Source organism: Sorex fumeus, unplaced genomic scaffold (genome assembly GCF_029834395.1).
Source record: "Sorex fumeus unplaced genomic scaffold, SorFum_2.1 ptg000021l, whole genome shotgun sequence".
Classification (NCBI taxonomy): domain Eukaryota; kingdom Metazoa; phylum Chordata; class Mammalia; order Eulipotyphla; family Soricidae; genus Sorex; species Sorex fumeus.
In genome coordinates this window covers 12,206,458-12,228,755 of record NW_026606078.1, presented here as the reverse complement: position 1 = coordinate 12,228,755, position 22,298 = coordinate 12,206,458, and the positions used below count along the sequence as shown (strand labels likewise).

General features: G+C 37.9%; 1 protein-coding gene across 1 annotated transcript; it reads right to left on the bottom strand.

Annotated features, from left to right (window-relative positions):
* Positions 1-4,481: 4,481 nt before the first annotated feature.
* Positions 4,482-6,187, bottom strand: LOC130022872 (zinc finger protein 280B-like). The gene has a single exon (XM_056113602.1). It carries the CDS (start codon positions 6,144-6,146, stop codon positions 4,482-4,484), a length of 1,665 nt encoding a protein of 554 aa, XP_055969577.1. The 5' UTR covers positions 6,147-6,187.
* Between the last annotated feature and the right edge of the window lie 16,111 nt (positions 6,188-22,298).

Sequence of the window (22,298 nt, the reverse complement as noted above, 5' to 3'; positions counted from 1 at the left end):
CTTCACAGAGAAGTTTGCATAATATCCCGTGCCTTTCCGTTATCTATTTTCTATCCCCATTTTGGTACCACATATGGTCCTCTGCGTGCCACCAGGAATGATCCCCGAGTTCAAAGTCAAAAGTAAGTTCAGAGCACCACAGGATATGCCACCACCCCTCAAATTTACTTAAAAAACAAAAGTCTTCAAAACAATCCTAATGAGTCAATACAAAAATAGGGGGAGGAAGTTGGATGACAATAGTTGGGGTGTCAAAGGTTTTTCTTGGAAAAAAAAAGGTATCGATAAATGGAAACATCTAATGAGTGGGAGAAATGTATTTCAACGTTTACAAGGAGAAAGAGACTATAATTCTGAGTTGATAATTCTTAATATCAACTACAACATTTTGCTTCAGTAAAAGAAGGTCTTTAATAGAAAATGTATGAATCCAGTCAGGCAACCTTGCTTTAATAAATAAAAAGAATGACTTCAATAGATGTTGTAAAGCATCCAACACTAAACACATCTCTTTAAAAAGTCTAGGATCAGGGATGTAGCTCAGACACAATCTACGCTTTGCACGTATGAGGGCTTGGGTTCAATTCTAGGCACCAAAGAGAAAAAAAAAACCCTCTATAAAAATAGAAATTTATTGGGGCTGTAGCAAAAGTAAAGCAGGTAAGGTGCTTGCTTGCCTTGCACATGGCCGACCCGGGTTCAATCCCTGGTATCACTCCCCTAATACTGTCAGGAGTAATTCCTGAGTGTAGAGCCAGGAATAAGCCCCAAACCCTGTCAGGTGTGGCCCCAAACAAAACAAAAAAAGAAATAGAAATGTATTAATATACATTTTTTAAAAATTTTTGGGTCACACCTTCAATGCTCAGGTGTTACTCTTGGCTGTGCACTCAGGAATTACTCCTGGAAGTGCTCAGGGGACCATATGGGGTGCTGGGAATTGAACCTGGGTCTGCCACGTGCAAGGCAAACACCCTACCCACTGTGCTATCATTCCAGCCCCCATATTTCTTTAAATGGTAAAGCCTTCTCATTAAAGAAAACTCACATATAATTGCTTAACATTTAGAAGGGAAGCAGTCTTACAGAGAGGGTTATTTATCTAAAAATGGGATTTTTTGGATACTAAGAGGAGACGGCAGGATTGGTAGCTTACGGGACCTTTAAATCCAGAATGCTGGCATTGGGAGATGAAATACTGCCTTAGTGGAGCTCCTGGAATTGTTCTATCTTTATTCTGGGCTGGAAGAAACCTCCCCTTAAGGAAGTCTGCTACACAGATTTGATCCTGATATACTGACTTCCTCAGATGTGTAAAAGTCTAGCTATGATAGACTAAGATAGGCATTTGACTAAAGAATGTTATTTTCCTTCTGATTACTGATTCTAATCAATAAATACTGTACATGGAAGACAGTTGAGACTCTCAGTCCGTGAGGCAGTGAGACCGCCCCAACCCTATGCTTTTTCTTTCTTATTTCTCTTTTAATCCTCATGGTATCCTTACTTCAGGCCTGTTGACCCAGGGCCAGTCACTGGCAAGGGATTAAACTAAAATTATACCTACTTATTAGTGAAAAGAAATAGCAAAAACATTTATTTTTCAAAAAAACTTTTATTACGATTGATATTTACTAACGATTTTTGGCAACATTAATAAAATGGTAAATTTTTTTTCTGAAAGAACAAGCAGGCAAAATAGACAAGATTCACAAAGAGTAATAACAAAATAGTAATCTTGACAGATATTCAGTATATTCAATATAAACAAAACAAAGTGACATTGCCTTAAAAATATAGATATCAATAGAAAAACAGAGAAAGCTCCTGAAAGAACTCAACTCACTCTATTTTCTTATTTTGCAGGCACAGAAATTGACTCAAGCTAGCTCAATTCTAAGAGAAGCAAAGCCCTTAATGATAATCTCTTCAGATTTTTGTGAAAACTTAGGAACTCTTCCTATATTAGGCAAAAGGGAGAGGAGTGGGAAGATACATAAAGTGCCTTTAAGGAGACTAAAGGGAAGTGGGAGATATTCACTGTCAGTGTCATTTTTAAGAACACTAGTGAAGTTCAATGAACCAAAGGAAATATCTAACAATTAAATGAGGTAGCAAGCCATGCAGGCCTAGAAGAAAGCATTCTAAGTAAGATAAAAGCAGCTGCAAAGTCTTTGGATCAGGAAAAAAAAAGTGATCTGCTTAAGAAAAAGCAAGGCCAGTATGTCACAAAGAGTGCATCAGTGGGGAAAATGGCTGAAGGCTAGCAGAGAATGTTAGAAGAAAATAGGCATAAGTCATTGTCACTGAATCCCACATAAATAACAATCTGTACTCCTTAGGAACATGCTTTAGTAACAGCAAACAATAGTAACAGTGTTGATAATACTAAGTAACCACAAAAACAAGACATTTCCTACTTTTACTTTAGAAACAGAATAAGAGAACAGTATGCAAAAGTTTGCAGATTTATTTTATAAACAGAAATGCTTACACCTGAAACCAGAAAAGTGGAACACAAAACACTTTTTTTTTTTCACATGAACAGGAAGGTTCACAAGCTACGACTGTCCCAAGTACTTTGGAATGGGAAACTAATGAAGAGGACTATCAAATGTGTTAAATGTTCAAAGTGCATATCAAACAACTAATCAAGCACTGAGAAAATATAAACAATCTACATGGGGAAACATGAACATCATATTCACTACTGTTTTATCTGTTGTCCTTCACTAATTATAAAAGGGATAACTAAATAGTTATCACTTCCAAGCTTTTGTGAATGTTCACTGAATTTAATGAAATTGAGGAGGAAATATAAGAGTGGGGGAAAGATAAGGTGCTTTTAAGTAGCAAAATGAAATTTTCTCCTCATTCGGTCTTCAGTTAGGATACCAGATTTCTTGAGTGGTACAGAGAAGCTACTAGGTACCAGCGCGAAGGGGGCAGAAGAGATGAAACTAGAACATTCTTAAAGAGACTCAATCTGGAAACCCCAAAAAGTAACCAAGACCACTTATGTTTAGGAACTACAGATCATTCCTTAGTTCTATATGGAAAAGCCATTGAAGCTGGCAAGGGAAAAAGATTCCCTATAGTAGTCATAGATATGTAAACAGATTAAATGATAGTAAATATAAGATTGAATAGTTACTGAAATAAATGGGCATTTCTTGCACACAGGAGTGTGTTCGAACCCAAACTTATTAGTTTGATAAAGCAGAAAATCATACACACATGACCAGTAACTATTATCCACAATACATTCATGTCCACAGCAAAACACAAAATTACAAACTTAACATGTTCAATGTACACAGAAAAAATATTTTAAAAAGCCCATTATAATGGGTCTTAATCCAATGCTATGGCCTGTTTTTAATCACAGCATCTTCTATTCTTGGACAAGACCTCATTCCAACTTAACAATAAGAGAACTACATTTAGTCCAGTCCATGAAATAGGTAACATCTGCTTGGTCTTTTAAGTTCAAACTATGGGTCTACTAAAATTCAAACAATGAATATCAGGTTATGGATATCAAGGGATTCTTTCCCCAGTGAAAGCGTACTTGCTTTACTGTTATAGTTGAGGAGGAAATGGCTAGTTCTTTCAGACTAAGGCCAGAGAGGGGAGGAAACTAACTGCCTCTTTGAATCACTCAACATGAGGTCCCATTCTATTACTGTTTCTCCATCCAAAGCTATTAATACATACCAGTTGATGTCTTCAAGGTCCCTTTACCAAACAATGCACTTGCTTCCTTAGATATTCTTGGTCTATGTAATGACATTCTGAGCATGTTTCTTCATCCTTGTCTCCAAGAGTGAACATGTGCTTTTTCCCTAGCTGGGGACAAGGAGTTATTGCTCTCCATTAATTATCCTCCCACTTTCTTGTCACTATATATACCACGGCTTCTTGCTCAATTTGTTCACGTCCATGCGTTCAGAATCAGATTATTTTGGGACAGTAAAACAGGCACTTCTGGGAATTTAGCAGCAAACAGGACCACACCATAACAAAGCCATTCCAGTCTAACTAAACACTGAATTATCAAGGCATGGAAAAAGTTGGGAGAAAAATACTAAAACATTAAAATTTTATATCCAGAATAAACTTCCAAACTTAAAAGAAACAGAAAACTCAAAATTAAAAATGAAAGGCTTCCACTGTTTTTTCTTTCTCACATAGACACCTTTTAAGTGTTAGACTGGAAGAGTTAAAAATCAGTCATACATTTTAAAACTTAAGAGGGCCAGAGTAATAGCTCAACTAGCTGTACGCATGGGTGCATGCAGAAAGTCCAGGTTTAATCCCTAGCCCTGCATGTGTTTTCCAATCACTACTGGGAAAAAAACCAGAGCACAGAGCCAGGAACAGAATATAAATACCACTTGGTGTGGCCCCCAAAAAACAAAGAAAAATCTACAAAGCCAGGTATTGTAATTTAAAAATAATGCAAAATTTGTTATGTCTTTTTAAATGGATGAAATATTTGCTTTAGAGTTACTGAAACTAGAATTTTTTTTTTTTGAAATTTTACTTTTAGGTCTGGGCAGTGATGGTTCAGAATCAGAGGTGCTTACAGTAACGGATGCTACTTCTACTGATGGAGCTTGAAGAGATCCTTGTGAGACCTGAATAACAACTTTTGTTTCAGGAGGCAATCCTTCTAGTTGTTTAGGCTTCTTAAACATTTGATGATAATGAGTTTTGTGTTCCATTTTCTCTTTGAAAGTCAAAAACTGTAGACGACATTTGGAACATGAGTGAACATTCTTTTCCCAGTGTCCTCTATAATGATACATGTATGGTGTTGCAGTTTTGAAAATCTTAAGACAAAATGGACAAAGCAAATTCTTAGTGTTTTCATGACATGTTCTGAAATGTGTTTCTACATCAGCAAAGAATGATGATCTATAATTGCAAACCTGGCACACATATGGCATTTCACCAGGTTTATGATTGTCTTTCATGTGCTCTAAGAGAATTTGATCTGTTTTGAATGACAATTCACAAATTTTACACACAGAAGAAGGCTCCTGGGAAATATGTACACTTTCAATGTGACACTGCAACTGGAAGGGAGTGGGAAACTGCCGGTGGCAGTGTTGGCACGTGGTATGATTTTCCCAGCTGTCACCCCTCTGCTTCTCAAGTTCCAAATGATGCTTCATATGATTCATAAACTTGATATTTTTTAGAACTTTCAAGCAGCTGAGGCATTTAAAGGTTGTGTGAGTCTTCTGTTCTGGCTGTTCATTTTCTTTATACTGTCCATAATAGTAGTCACGGAGTAACACAATGAGATTTCCTTTGTTGGAATCAATAGTTTTATTTTGACTTGCTAGACTCAGATAGTCGGCTTTTGCTGGTCCATTTCCCCTACCAGTACTTATGGGCTTAAAATAGACATTTTCCTTTGGCAAAGCAATTGAAAAGGGTATTCCATTCTGAACTTGGTTTAATGAGGTATCAACATCATTTGAGAGTATGCTTTGTTGAGTAGCTGTATGAAAGATACCTGAAGGGGAAAAAACTGAAGACTGTGCCCCTATGTTTCCAGCACTGAGTTTAGGTCTTTTGGAGTTTTCACAGTTTGCTTCAGAGATGGAAAGGCTCTTTGACACAAGAGAACTTTCATTCATATCTCCTACAGAAAGTGCTGTTCCTGGATGCGGCAATGAATTTGAGAATGTAACCAGAGGAGAACGTAACTCTAAAGTATTATTAGGCACAACTTGTGGTGAACTATTTACATAATCAGGCTTTGGCAAAGACTCGATAATAATAGGGCTATCTGTTGATCTTAATTCAGATTCAGGAAGGGCCGAAACAGTTACTGCTTCTGATGCTGAAGTGGAGTGACATATGGGGTGCAATTTATGGGTAGTATCTCTTCTGCGGTGGCCATATTTTTTTCTCCTTAAATATGAACCTGGGGTGACTCTATTCAAAATGGTAGAAACAACCGGTTTTGAATGTGAAGTCATGCCAACAAAGATCAGTTCAGCATCTTCATTTACATGTTCCACCCCAACAAAAATCAATTCGGCGTCTTCATCTTCCACTTGTTTAGTATCTTTTACACTCCTCTGGGGTTCTGGCTCCTCTTCGTCAGACAGTATATATGGCTGTTCCATTTTCAAATATTTTTGTTATTCTTGAAGGGTGTAATCCTTAATCTAAACTGTCACCTAGGCACAAAAAACAGTGGACAACAGTAAATACAGAAAAATTTATTTATCTTATTTCTTATTTATTCCAAAATTCTAAGAAAGTTTTATATAAACACCTTCATTTTGCAGATAAAGATGAAAAAATTCAAAGAGAATAAATGACATCTTAACACGTATGATTACAAATCTGACTGTAGAAGAACAGTTTCAAATTTAAAAACTAGAAAAAAGAGTACCCATAAACTCAATAAATAGAATGATGCAATGTTAAGTACTCAGTATATACCTAGCAAATTATGAATGCTCTTAATAATCTCAACTCGAGGCCTTCATTACAATTCATTCACTCATTTCTCCGATGTGTTGCCTTCCAGTCCCAGTTTTTCACTAAAATGAAATCGAGAGCTTCCTCCTTCACCCCGTCTCAGTCTCTTTCTACAAACTTATTCTGCTAAATCAAATCAGATTACATCACAGCTCAGTTTAAAAATATCAAAAATGCTTTTCTGGTTTGCTCAATAAAAAGCCAAGTCCTGGGACTTGAGTATAAGGGTCAAGGCGCTTTCCTTGAATGTAATCAACACAGTTTGATACCAAACACTGTATGGTTCACCCAAGGACCACAGGGTGTTGGTCCCAAACCACACCTTCCACTCCCCCCAAAAAAAGGCTAAGTACTTCTAGACCAATCTGGGTCTATAAGGCCACCTTAGGGGCCCAGAGGACATTCCAAGTGAAAATCATATAAAAGGGAGGCCAGTAGGGAGTCAACTGGTAAGACATGAGAGCCACAGAAAGGAAGGTCAGCGGGGTACAAGAGTCAGATAAAGGCTTAAAAACACCTATTCTAGACTAATATTATATACTATCCTATACCTATCTCCTACTTCTCTGCTCCTTCCTCTTAATCACACTCCTTGCTATTTCTTCTTTTTTCCTTTCTCTTGCTATTTCTTAAACATACTAGTTTACGTCACTAAGGGCATCTGTATTTGCTGTCCCTAACAGCACCTTCAGGGTCCTGTTTCAAGTCATATTCTCAGAGAGGTTCTCCAACACTCCAAACCAACCTCATAACTCATATTCCCACTATCTCTTCACTTCTTTTTCTCTTCAATTCCTTATCCCCATTTTAACTCATTGCAAACTATCTTCTTATTATTATTTTTATTATCCTTCTAGTAAAAAATAACTCAAAATAAGCACAGACTGATATTTGTTCATGGGTGTATCTTCAACACAATAAACACTACCTGATATAGGCATGGGAACTCAATAATTAAAAAATTTTTTAAATTAAAAACAATTTTCAACAATAAGAGCCTCTATCTGTAGAGTATATTGTGCCCAGTTAATTCAACATTTCCTATAAATTTACTGAGAACCTTGTCTACTATCAGAAATTCAGTAGACCAATAAAGTAATTAAAGCTGTTACTTTTTCAAACATCTTTATCCACAACTCCATGATAAACAAAAGAAGAAAAAAATTAGACGGAAATTTGTTACATAACACGTATAAATAATAACAACTGCTATCACAGTATATGGGTAACCCAATATAATCACTTTTTTATGTAGGAGTACTACTATTTATTCAGCCACTGATTAGCTGATTGAATTGGGCATGAACTATAATAATTTTTTTAAAAATGCAACATGATCCACAAAAACCAGTGAGCCATCAATAGGTTACTACAGGTAGTCAGGAAAAAAATTGGCTTTAAGGCTAAAAAGATACAGATACTTCTTTTGGGGAGATGTAGGAAATTGAGCCTCATCTGGCTGTGCACAGGGATGACTCTGTGCCCTAAAAGAGTTGGGGGACCATATGGGTGTTGCAGACTGAAACCAGGTTGTTCGCATGCAAGGCAAGTGTCTTACCAACTAAACTAGCTTTCCAACCCCTAAAATATAGACACTTGAAATTCTGTTTCATAAGTCACCAAGTTGTTGTGTCAGAATTCACTATAATACAGCAAGGACCTTTCATAGCAGCATGATCTAATCTGTAAAAGTTAAATTTGCATTTAATATGTACTATGTTTCTCTTAGATAGCATATAAGCATATAATCATGGAGCAAAAAGGAATTTTGAAAACATACCAATTTGGACATGAGTTAAAAAAATACAAAGCATAATAAAAATTATTTGCTCTTTTCCTCACTATTCTCAACCATGTTTTCCTTGCCTAACATTGCCAACGACCTGAGCTAAAAGTTGTTGATGTATCAGGCTTGCAGCTAGGGCGGCATGAATAGCAATTTACAAACTCTAAAGCTCAAATTAAGTAGACAGAACGCAATGTAAGAAAACATGAGGCAGATCTGAAACACTGCTCTTCGTAATCTGTGTATTTTAATAATGTATTTCCACAATGATGAACAGAAGCCACTATTTCTCAACCTAGGAACTACTGACATTTTTATTCAGTAAGAAAAGAAAACTGTCAGATGCATTTAGAATGTTGAGCAGCATACTTGGGTTCTACTCAGTACATCAATGTTCCTCTTTTTTCCATCCATGGCCCCCTTCCAACTTTATTTCCTTTCTATGGCATCCCTGTTCTAGTATGTGGTCCCCTTATCTCATGCTGTGATCCCCATTTACATTATTTTTACCTATGACTCCCCCCCCAGAATATCCTGGGGCATATAGGGAGCCATATATCAACTGGAAAGCACTGCTGTAAATATCAGAAGAAGACTAATAAAAATTATAATCAAAAATGAGTACAAGTGTCAAACATTCTTATATATTTTGATATACTGATAAACTTATGAATAGTTTACATTTATTTTTATAACAACTATCTTGAGAAAGAGAAATTTGTTTCTGTTTCAAGAAACAATAAACTACTTGTCCTAGCAATTCTAACTTCTTAATGAAAAAAGGAAACACAGACTATCAGCGAATCACACGAAAATTTGAAAACTGAATTTTGATTACATAAGTCTTAAATGATATGATCAAAAGAAGGGAAATGACAGCTGAAGTACTTGGGGCATGCAGTGGAGAAGATTTATCTCAAAAACTTAATAATGTATAATGAGGTAATAAAAAGAAGTTTGGGAACATGAGTGATGTAAGTGGAATAATGAACACTGGAATTGAAGATGGCATCATTCCAAATACTAAAATTGTTTGACCTTGACTAGAAGTATGCTTTGGAAGAATCTACTTCAATCAAATAGCTAAAATTATGTAACAATATTTCTGTCAACATGGAAATCTGGAATCCACACTCTAGTAGAAATAAGGATCCACACTCTAGTAGGAATAAGGGAACTAAAGTGTTTAGCTCCAACAGCAGAAACCTAAAAGAGAAAGTATATCGAGAGTTAACTAGAAGAAAGCAAAAAGAGCCATAGTCAATAAAAAAAAATTAAGCAACTGCAACCTAAAAATAAAACATCCTGATTCATGTATTTATATGACAACCCAGCACTGAATTATATTCCTTACACAGTAACAAAAACTTCAGTATCATGGCTGGGTTTTTGCCCAACTAATCTAGGTTCGATTTTTAGCTGTCCATACTGATTATTTCCATCAACCAATAATTCAAGATGAAAAATAATAAATGCCACTTTATAAACTCTCCAAAGATGAACCAAAGGGTTTTGGGAGGAATCAATGAAAAGATATCATTACAAAGGTCAGGGATAATAATCTACATGCCAGGTTATTACTGCATTGAAAAATAACTCTCCAATTATGTCTGTTATAGTCACATACAAGTTTTTATTAAATATCAATCTTTTTAAAGTAATTTCTTGAGATGAAGCCATTGGGAGTCCTCTGGTACACATTCTCATCATCTTCCCTTACCCGATTCTTTTCACCCACATGATTGGTCCTCAAAATTCCTACCCAATTCCCTCATTCTTTCTACTCACTGCATAGTATCACTTCTCCAATACTTCCTTCTCTCTTCCAATAACCCCTGATTATTTGCTGCCTCTGAATTTAAACCCATTAAGCACAGATCCTTGGAGGAAATGGAAGCTTTGGTGGATTTCTCATAACTATAGTAACATTTCCATTCAATCCTATGGCAACTAAAACAAAAATAATTTTTCACATGCATTTGCTTTTTATGAATAAGCTCAGGATGGATAGATACAAAAGTAGGGTCTAATCTAGCCTGAGAATCTAGAAGAAAAACAACTATTAAAACATTTATATTTTATCAAAAGGTAATAGCATTTTTGGACTAGATTAAGAGAAAATTCAAAAGTTCACAGATCCTTGGTGATTTCGTTAAAAAAGGAATTCACAGATCCCGACCATCATTTCTACTTTTACTACCTCTCTTCTGGAGTGATAGCACAGTGGTGGGCGTTTTATCTTGCAGGCAGCCAGCCTGGCTGAGCTGGGTTCGATTCCTCCGCCTCTCTCGGAGAGCCTGGCAAGCTACCAAGAGGATCTCGCCCGCGTGGCAGAGCCTGGCAAGCTACCCTTGATGTATTCAATATGCCAAACACAGTAACAAAACAAAAAAAAAAAAAGGAGACATTATTGGGCCCGCTCGAGTAAATTGATGAACAACGGGAGGGCAGTGTTGTTTGCTGTTGTACCTCTCTTCTATAATTCTAATACTTGTTCTAATATTTTTCGATAAAGTCACAGTATCTACCTTGCAAAACTCTCCTTTCATAATCTCTCCTTGAAACCTGTCTTACAAATATTTCCTTATATGAGGCCTGAGAGATAGTGCAGAGGACAGGATGCTTGCCTTGCTTGCAGCCAAACCTGGGTTTGATCCCCAGCATTCAATATGGTCCCTCAGGGATATGAGGAGAGATTCATGACTGCGGATCCAGGAGCAACCCCTTAGCACCACTGGTGTGCCCCAAAACAAAAAATAGTAAAATCCAAATATTCCATTGGTAACAATTAAATCTTCTTCAAGTCCAAGTTTACTTTTTCCATAAGATTTACACTGACCATGTAACATCACAATACCTTTCTACCTAACAATCAATTCTATGACTCTGCTTATTTTTCGTAACCCCGTAATATGACCTTTTATTACAATAGAGAATGTGTATTTATTATACTTATTATCTTTATCTCTCAACTGTAAATACCTTCCATTGAGGAAACTGCTTTTAGTTTGCTTTTATCTGCTTTATTTACTGATTTCACTAAGGCAGACCTGGTATACAATATATTCATGATAAAAAAATTCATTAAATCAATAAATTTCAGTAAAGTGAAAAATTAAATAGTAGTTAGAAATAAATTTTTAAAAATGGCAGGTGGGTTGAGCTAAGAAACAAAAGTATTGAAACAGGAAATTGTTTTATTTACATGAAAGAGCCACTGAAATGTGCTTGTTTTTTTCATCTTACCCTGTGATGCTGGGAGTTACTTGTGACATGGCACTAGGAGGATAGGGAGGCTGGGAGTTGGGCATTACACACTATGTAGTGCCAAGGACTGAACCTGGGTCTCATACACACACACACACACACACACACACACACACACACACACACTCACTCCAGATCTTTGAGCTACCTCCCTGGTCCCTAAAGTGTAATCTTAAAGAGTACATTTGAGGACCAGAGAGACAGTACAGAGGGTACAGTGCTTGCCTTGCACATGACTGACCCAGGTTCATTTCCAAGGCACCCATCCCATATGGTCCAGTGAGCCCCAATGGGAGTAATTCCTGAATGCAGAATCAGGAGTTACCCTGGGCATCACCAGGTGTGACCCAAAATCAAAATAAAAAAAATCACACAAATAAAAATAGTAAAAATCAAATTTTTAAGAGTCTAAAAATTTAAAAATGGTTAACAGAAATCAGAATTTGTGTGTATGTGGAAAAAGTTTGTCTTTTTAGTTTAGTTTTTCGTTTTTGGTTCACAGCAGCAATGTTCTGGGAATGCAAGGCAAGCACTTTACCTGCTATACTATTTGCTCCAGTCCCACAATTTGTCAATTCTTCACACAGAATTTTTACGACCCCACCAAATCCACATCTAAGTAAATACCGAAAAGAAAAGAAACAGGAACCAAAATAAGTATGTATCATGTAACTGCAATGTACATGCATATTTAAAATAGAAGTATTCACCATGTGGATATAACTCAAATATAATAGTGAAAATAATTCAAATGCCCATCAATAGATGAAAGGAAAAGAGAACTATAATACATACATGTAGGATAACACTGTCCTTCCTCAGGTAGCTTAGGTTTATCGGGTCACACCCATCCCAGGACCCTGAACTTGTATTGTAAGCAATGTCCTTTCTGTATGGACACAGGAAGACAGTTAATATTATGCTTTGTAACTTGGGAGTTGATTGACTCTGAATAATATTTACTCCTGGGTATCTGCTTTCTTGAAAAAGCTGAAGCCCAGGAGTAAATATTATTCGGAGTCAATCAACTCCCAAGTTACAAAGCATAATATTAACTGTCTTCCTGTGTCCATACAGAAAGGACATTGCTTACAATACAAGTTCAGGGTCCTGGGATGGGAGGTACCCGATAAACCTAAGCTACCTGAGGAAGGACAAAACAGTGTTATCCTACACATACATACTGTAGAATTTTACATAACTACAAAAGAAATAAATCATTGATACATGCATGCTATACCTCAATAAACCCTGAAAAAAAGTAAAGTGAAAGTTACTGAAAATAATATTTCATGATTTCATCAACTGTAAATATACAAGATCAAGCTATAGAATCTAAACACAAATGGTTGAGGGAAAGAGAAATAGAGAAACTGCTTAATGAGTAAACATATTTATTTTAAAATAATAGTTTTTTAACACAGAAAATTTCAAATAACAAAATCATTCACTTTGTTAGATGAATTTTTCAATATATAACTTTTTAAAAGATAAAGAGGGAATATTACTACCAACTACACATACTTTAAGGGTACACTATAAACAATTCTAAGTCAACAAATTAGATAGCCAACATGGACAAATACTAAATCAAAAAACATAAAAACCTACCAAAAAATAAAAACAAAACAGAAAAACTATCTTTAAAAATAATACCAAACAATCTGACAGCTACCCTATGAATTCTATCAAAATGATTAAGGAAGAGTGGATTGGGGGTGTTGGGGAAGAGTGAATACAAAACGGTGAGGTTTTGTGAGATTCTGAGATTAAATCTCTATCAGCTGATGCAAGCAAATGCCTTAACACAGAAGAGTTAAGGGGGAAAAAAACCCCTTGATTTACTCTTTCAGGAAACGTAAGGAGAAGAAAAAACTCTCTAGCTCATTCTATAAAATCTTTGCCAAATCAGGGGGCTGATAGCACAGCAGGTAGGGCATTTGCCTTGCACGCAGCCAACCCAGGTTCAATTCCCAGCATCCATATGGTCTCCTGAGCACTGCCAGGAGTAATTTCTGAGTGCAAACCAGGAGTAACCCCTGAGCATCGCCAGGTTCCAAATCAAAGATATCACATACACAAAAAGAAATACAGACAATTATATCTCATAATCATAGGGAAAAAAAATCTTCAACCACTTTGATTTGGTTTTATACTAAAGGTTCTATTTTGAGGGCAACTGGGCAAGAAAAAGAATTACAAAGTACTCAAATTATTAAGAAAAAATCTATTTTGGAAATGAGATGGCTTTATATACAAAACACTTGACTTACATAAAGTATTTTGGTGGGAATAAAACATAATAAAATTAAAATACATAAAATACATAATTACACATATATTACAATCATATGTAAAAATACGCATTTCATATAATCATAAATACTTATCACTTCAAATAGCTATAAATGCTAGAAACTAAAAGAGAAAATGACCAGGTAATAGGTTGATATTTTTATGAACATCATTAGGACTGTGTGGAGAGAGTACAGTAGCAGAGGAAATAGCAAATACAAAGGGTCTGAGACTGTAACATGCTTAGCACACATAAATGACTACATAAGCAAGCCAATGGTAAAGGGAGAAAAGCTAGAAACGAAAGAATGAGTTCTTGTGGTAGAAGAGCTAAGATCAGGGAGATGGATGTAGGTGGCTCAAAGTTCACTTTATTCTGTGTCTGATAGAACTTTAGTTCTGAGTGAGGAGTGTTATGATATTCAATAGGACAACTGGCTAATGTATGAAATAGACTCTACATGGTAATACTGAAAGCAGGTACACAAGAGATTACTGAAATAATATAAATAAAAGCTGGTAATAATGCCAGACTGAGTAGAAGTATGGAAAAAAGGGTTCAAAAAAGATGTGATGCTGGACAGCTAAATTTGAGTGTAAGGTTCAGGGAGAGATTTGAGCTAGGTATAAAAATGTTGTAGTTTTCAATATGTAGTGTGATTTAAATTATAAGACTGATGTCTGAGGTCTAAGCTCTGGGCTTCTCACCTGTTAAGAGGACAGAGAAACAAGAAGAAACCAAATAAATATAAAAAAGGAAAAGTTACAGCTATTAAGCAGTAAAATAAAGACAACATTCTGTAATTCAAGTGAAATTTATTTTCAGGGAGAAAAATGAACAATTCTGATAAATGCTGACAACAGACCAAAATAAATAAATAAATAAATAAATAAATAAGGAAAGGTAAAATTGGCCATTAAATTAAGCTTTATGGAACTCCTTAAGGACCTTGAGAATAGATTTAAAGGAAAGCAAGAAAACTGGATACAGAAATTATACGTAACTCTGAAAAAATTATTCAGTTATTCTAAATACCAAGGAAATATAAAATGATGAAGCTAACAGGAGGCAGGTATTAAAACTGGACTGTTAATGAGACTTAATATTAAAATAAAAATACTTGAAAACCAGCCAGAAACAAATACAAGAGGAGGTTTTGGTCTATGGTTAAATGTATCTATTGCAGTATGAAGCAATATCTAAAAGCATATGGAGAGGATTCAATAAATGTGTGTGGTAGCCAGTCTAAAATGGTTCCAGGGGCTGGAGCAATAGCACAGCGGGTAGGGCGTTTGCCTTGCACGCGGCCAACCCGGGTTCGATTCCCAGCATCCCATATGGTCCCCTGAGCACTGCCAGGGGTAATTCCTGAGTGCAGAGCCAGGAGGAACCCCTGTGCATTGCCGGGTGTGACCCAAAAAGTAAAAAATAAAAAATAAAATAAAATGGTTCCAAATGAAACCTCGATCCTTTGCAGTATTACTCTAGTATAACCCTTTCCCACATTAATAAAATAAATAGAACAGAATTGATAACATACGGGGCTGGAAATATAGCACGGCTAAGGGAGTTTGACCCTACCAGACCAGGAGCAATTAAGAGATTGCTCATAGAAGCCTTAGGAGTAGGTTTCATTTCAATGGTGGATTTACCTGTGAGCACGTGCTCCAATAAGAACTAAGTCCAGAACAACAGAGAAAGCTCTGTTTTATAGAATATCTGATGGTGGATGGGGCATTTGCAGAAGATAGGAGAGTACAGAAGCAGAAATTCCTCAGCATGTTACTTGGAAAGCAGGGTCAGTACCATTTCAAGGACATTCTGAGCCCAATCTTTGGTGACAAGGCAGGGTATTATCTCAAGTCTGTCCTGTGCACATCCCACAGTAGCAGCTGTTTCTGGCAGCCTTTCATTTCTCTCACTGCGTAGCTGTTCACAACGAAGGCAGGGGGAACAGAGTTCTATTATCTCTCATCCGTGGAGGAACCAGGGGTCTATTTTCCTCATCAGTATAGTGAGAAAGGTGCTTGACTTTCATGCAGCCAACCCACCCAGATTTGATTCCCTGGAACCAAAAACAGACCCAGGAGCCCCTGGGCAAAGCCGGGACTGGCTTCCCAGAACAAGCAAACCAAAAAAAAAAAAATAAAAAAAGCTTGCCAGAACTGATGGCATGAAATTTCTGAAAAAGATAGCATTTTATTTTCTAAGCAAGGCCTCTCTAGAATCAGAGAGATTCCAATGACATGAGCTGTTCCATGGAAAGACAGAGTAACGATCCCTGTTAAAAGCAAGTGAGACCTTAGAAATAGGCCATCCAAATCTTCAAATACTACAAATCCTGTCAAAAGTTGATTGTAATCTCTTGAGAGATCCTGAGACAAAACCATCAGACTGAACTACTCCTAGATTACAGACATTAAGTAATAGCGAGGGCTGGAGAGATAGTATAGTGGTTAAGGAGCTTGCCTTGCTCACTGCTGGTCCGGTTTTAATCTCTGGAACCCCATATTGTCCCCTCGGCCTGCCTTGAGTGAGCCCTGAGCCCTGAGCCCTGAGCATGCTAGGTGTAGCCCAAAACCAAACAGAAAAAAAAAAAAAAACCGAGGTAATAATAATAATAAAAAAAAAACCGTGGACCCTTCTCACACAAATTTCCCCTAATCTCAGTTGCTGCCACTTTCCGTCAGCTTTGCTTTCTTCCACTCGCCTTCCACTCAGGCCGAGTGGCCTCCCCCAAACCTCCATTTGAGTCTAGGCCAGGCCTGTTTGAGAGAAGGGGCCTGGCATGGCTCATAATGACTTCCCACCATTATGGGGAATAAAGATTATTTTAAGTTTTTAAATTTCGAGACCACATGTTACAAAATGATAGATAACTATACAATGCATCTCACTGAGCTGTATGCACAAACTACTGGGTAGAGAATTTAACAATACCATTAGCATGAAATGAATTCAGACGACCTACCTATCTAGTCATATTCAATTACTTGATGAAATAAAATCCATAAGTAAATGGAAATAGAAATAAAAAAACCTCATGTTGCTATTTTTACCAATGTAAATTTGCCCCCAGACTGGAGTGATAGCACAGCAGGTAAGGGCATTTGCCTTGCACATGGCCAACCCAGGCTCAATTTCTCCATCTCTCTCAGAGAGCCCCTCAAGCTACCAAGAGTATCCCTCCAGCATAGCAGAGCCTAGAAAGCTCCCTGTGGTGTATTTGATATGCCAACAGTAACAAGTCTCACAACTGAGACATTACTGGTGCCCACTCGAGCAAATCAATGAACAACAGGACAGTGTTACAGTGCTGCATCTGCCCCAATGATCCACTTTAATACATTACCTGAAGGCTTGTGGTATGGTCTTAGCAGATCTTAGTCTCATAGTCAAAAAAAAAAAGTCAGATTCACATACCTGAAAATTGATGGTGATCTTTTTATTATTCCCTTTCAGGAGTTATGAAAGAAAGCCAACCTCACACTCCCCTTTTTCAAGAATTCGTTTTAGAGGGCTCCAGAATTACAAAACTTAATGAGTGGCCTGAGTTTATCAAAAAACATTCAGATTCAGTTAGCAGTTTAAACAGGGATGTTTTCACAAAGGGAACGAGAGAAAAGCAATATTATTTTTATGTATTAAAAGATGCAACCCCAGTCTTCATTATAAAGATCCCTTTTTAACCTTACCTCAAACGTGCACAGAAACTTCCAGGGATTCGAGAATATTCCAGGCTTAAGACAATCATATCCTAAGAGATACCAGACAGAAGGATTAGGCTTACATTAAATATTTTCTATACCACTGCTTACTTGATACTGCCATTTGTATATTTCCCAAGTATCTCACAGAGAACCAGAGAAAAATAACTAAATCCCTTTCCTTCAAACTTTTCCTCCCGCATACCCTACCTTCGCAAAGAAAATAGCCCGCTCCCCCCCCCCCCCCCCACACACACACACACACAGGACGCTCTGGTTAAGGGTGAGAGACTAATAAAAGTTTACTGCTTTAAAGGGCCTCTGAGCCTGGATGCCCCAAGAGGGGGCGCGGCTGGGATTACAAACGACGTAGGATGTTTAAATGTAATAAGCAACCCGAGAGATCACCGCGAGGAAGCAGAAGGTTTGGGGGGGTGGGGGGGAGAGGGGGAAGCCATTATGAGCCATGCCAGGCCCCTTCTCTCGAGCAGGCCTGGCCTATACTCAAATGGGGGCTGGGGGGAGGCCACTCGGCCTCAGTGGGAGCAGGCGAAGCTGACAGAACGTGGCAGCAACTGAGATTAGGGGAAATCTGTGTGAGAAGGGTCCTAACGTCCGTCAGGGGTCGCTTACCCGAAACTCCTGGGGGCCGCGGCACAGGCGGAGGCCGCTCGGTCAGTGAAGGCCAGGCGCGGTGCGGCGACTCGCCGGCGGTGGCGGCGAAATCTCCTCCCTTCTCCCATCAGGGTACACACCAGCCGCGCCACGCCCCCGGGTTGAAGCGCCGGGTCCGCAGCGGTCCCGAAGTCGCCAGCGCGCAAGCCGCCCGGGACGCTATCCCGCCTAAGCCCGAGGCAGTGACGCCTCTTCAGGCCCCAGGCACCGCCGACGCCGCCGACGCACCCGCACGCGCACCCGCTGCGATCCGTGATTGGCTGTCAGGTGCGTGCACCAGGTCGGCTGTACTCCCGGCGCTGCAACCTGATTGGACGCAAGGCTGGGGAGCATGCGCGCTCACCGGCGCCCCTGGTGGCGACCTCGTAAGGGGAGTGAGCTGGGGCGTTGGACTGAGAAAGGAGCCGGCAGTACTTAACCAGAGGGGTCTGAAGGCTCTTACAGCCCCATACAGTTCCCTGGCTTGCGAATACTCAGAAGCAACGGCTTCCCACAGTCCCTAAAGCGCTATATTAGCCCAACTAAATTCAATTCTCATAATCTACAAGTGTGGTTCCTTTGCCATTGCTTCTCACCCCTGCTTAAAAGCACTAGAGGGGCTAGAGATGTAGTACAGCGGGAAGGGTGCTAGGCAGACCAGGAGTTCCATGCTTGGCAGTCCATAAAGTCCTCCGAGCTCTGCCAGGAATGAACCCTGAGCGCAGAGCCAGGAGTGAGCTCTGAGCACCACGGGAGGTAGTCTAACACAAAACAGAAAATAAAAAAGGTTCTTGTGCACAGAACTAGCTCTCAATGCCCATTTTCTGGATGGTGATTTCTGCGAACACACCACAGTAACTGCCACCTGTTTTTGCGTAAGTTGCATCAAGAACTAAGCACTTTCGAGGGGAAAGGGGTGGCTTAGGCCAAGGACCTTGCAGTACTCAGGGCTAACTAACTCCTGGCTCTATGCTCAGGGATCACTAGTGGTGTGTGGAATTCAGTTGGTTGGGGGTGGGGAGGCAAGGGGCTGGCGGGCGAACATAGTCCAGCCGTATGCAAGGCAACGGCCTTAACTCCTGTTCTCTTTGGCCCTTAGACATTTTTAATGGATAGAAAACCCACTAAAAATATTATTTTCAGTCTTGTGAAAGATATAATTCACTTTTCGGTGTACACAAAGCCTGTTTGGCCCTTTACAGAGCTATTTAATTCTGCCTAGATCTGCCAGAAGTCTATTTTATTAATCTCAAAAAAAAAACCTTTGATTTTGTTATTATATAATTCTATTTTCTCTTTTATTTATTTCATTCTTTATTATTTCTTTACCTTTTGTCTTTTTAAGACGCTTCCATTGCTCCTATTTTTGAAATAAGGGCTGTCTCATTTGTAAATTCTTATATTTTATATAATGCTACCAAGCTTAACCTTGTTTACTTAAGCACCAATTTAAATATCTCACACCTTTTTTTTCCTGATATCGTATACATTGTCATTCAGTTCCTAACATGTCCTAATTTCCTTAGTGAATCCCCCCAAAACGCAAGGGTTATTTAGTAAGATGGTACGTGTTTTCAAGTTTATTGAGATTTTTTAAAACTCTTCCTTATACAATTTCTCATTTTGTTTCATCATGGTAAAATCACAGTTTAAATATTACTGCTTATTTACATTTGAAGAGCTCTTGAAATATACTGACTGACTATACTAGAATCAGAATAAAGTGATTAAAAGTGTAGGGAAAACTTTTGCAATGTCTAAAATATGCCTTTGTGGAATGATCTTATTTAATCCTAACAACTGCTCCAATAATTTCAGTAAATAATCACAAATTGAATTCCAGTTTTACTACTTGCTTTTCGTTGTTGCTGTTGTTAACTAAGTTTTTGTTTCAACTTTTCATGTGACTGCCACATTACATTTAGTCATTTTTTTATTGTCTTAGCTTTCTCTGGTCTATTACCGTTTCTAAAAATGTTCTTGTTTTTCATGACCTTGATAATTTCAGGGTCAAATATTTTGCAGAATATCTGTTTGCCCCCCCCACCCGCCTTCGGTCATGCTTACACTGAAGTTAAATGTTTTTAAAATTGTGCAACAGATGTTTTATATCCTCCTCCTCACTTTTATCAATATTTTTAACCACTATTATTTTCACTGTAGCACTGTAGCACTACCCTCCAGTTGTTCATCGATTTGCTTGAGCGGGCCCAGTAACATCTCTGTTGTGAGACTTGTTGTTACTGTGTTTGGTATATTGAATACTTCACAGGTAGCTTGCCAGACTTTGCCGTGTGGACGGGATACTCTTGGTAGCTTGCCAGGCTCTCCAAGAGGGGCAGAGGATTCACTGTAAGTTAACATTTTCTCCTGTCTGTATTCTGTTCTTTAGAATTAAGTCACTAAATGCAGTCCATATTAGGAAAATATGTGGAGCCTCATGGAAAAGAAAATATTTAGGGCTTGAACAATAATACAGCTGAGAGGGTACGTGCCTTGCACAGGGTGGACCCACATTCTATCCTGAACCTGCTATGAGTGATTCCTAAGCTAGGAGCCAGAAATTAAGTTCTGAGCACTACTGGGTGCAGCCCCAAAACCAAAAAGGAGCAAAGAGAAAGGAAAAGAAAGATATTTACAAGATGAACAAGTTGAGTACACGAACTATTTGGAATTCTTTTGCAAGGAAAAAATACTTTCTTCTACCTTTTAAATTAATTTTTAAATAATAAAAATGATAACCAGAGAGGTAATATAAAGGCTAAGGCACTTTACATGCAATCAACCCTTATCTGATTCTGACACCACATGTGATCCTCAAAGACAACTAGGAATAACCCCTAGTTGGGCCACAAAGCCAGGAGTGGCCCATAATAAGTACTTGATGTCCCTCTCCCAAAACTAGCAATTAAAAAATTAAATTTAAAATTTTCATTTAGTATTTCAGTCATATTGTGTTTCAATGATTCCATGGTCAGATATGGCAATTGGATGCAAAAGATAGAGAACATTTTCATCACTGCAGAAAATTCTAGGAGCAACCTGACTTATATCATTTATTTTCAAATATATACACTTAAACATATCAATTTACAAGGCCAGGCAATACAGAGTTAATGCAGGTAGCCTAGCTTTGAACACTATTGAATGTGGCCCAAATCATCCCCCACCTCCCAAAAGATATCTATAAGCATATATAGTTCTTTCAAGAAATGATTTAGTATCATTTTTTTTGTTTTAAATATTATTCAGTTCTAGATGTTTTCTTTTTCCCTCTGGTGATTTTTTAGAGGTGCCACAAGTTACTTAGAACCAGAAACATCGCTGTTAAAATATGTTTTTGAAAGGGCAGGAAGGGACTTTTGCACTTAAATTATTGCTTCTCTCATTTTTACTCCCTGCAATGTTTAGAATAATATTCCTTACTCTCCATCCTTTGGGTGGGGGCCAAGGGGAAAATATTTCTCAGTTTTCTTTCTATTGTTGACCTGTAGTTCAACCCCCCTTCAATTGGTAGGCAACTACAAAAAAATGTCTTAAAGCTAATATCACAATTGGTGGACTGCTTTTTGAGAGCTTGAAAACAAGACAAGAATGTTCACTATAACAACATCCCTCAACAAAGCACATAAAATAGCCAAAACCAATTTTGAACCCAAGAACTTAAACTTGTATTCCTAGGTATCTGCTTTGTATTAGTAAAGATTCTCAAACAACCAAAACCAATAGGATATATTAAAAAAAGATATAGAATATTCAATAAGGGAGTTTGCACAAGCAATTATAGAAGTTTAGAAGTTCTACAATAAGCTGTTAGCAGGAAAAATCAATAGTATTGATTCAATTCAAGTTTGAGGGACTGAGAATCAGAGTAGGAATGAATGCTACTGTAAGTCTGGGAAACTGAAAACCCAAATGTAAAGAGCTTAGATGTCCAAGAAAGCAGAAATGGATGTTTCTTATTCATAACCAGAGGGAAATTCTGCTTTTTCTCTCCCTTTAGTTCTATTATAGCTTTCAGTGATTTTGAGGGTCAAACTAGAAAATGTTCGCTCACATTATATTTAGTCCTACTGATTTA

What these genes read in the sequence shown, in the direction of transcription:
- LOC130022872 (XM_056113602.1), bottom strand. Translation starts at nt 6,146, where the DNA reads ATGGAACAGCCATATATACTGTCTGACGAAGAGGAGCCAGAACCCCAG.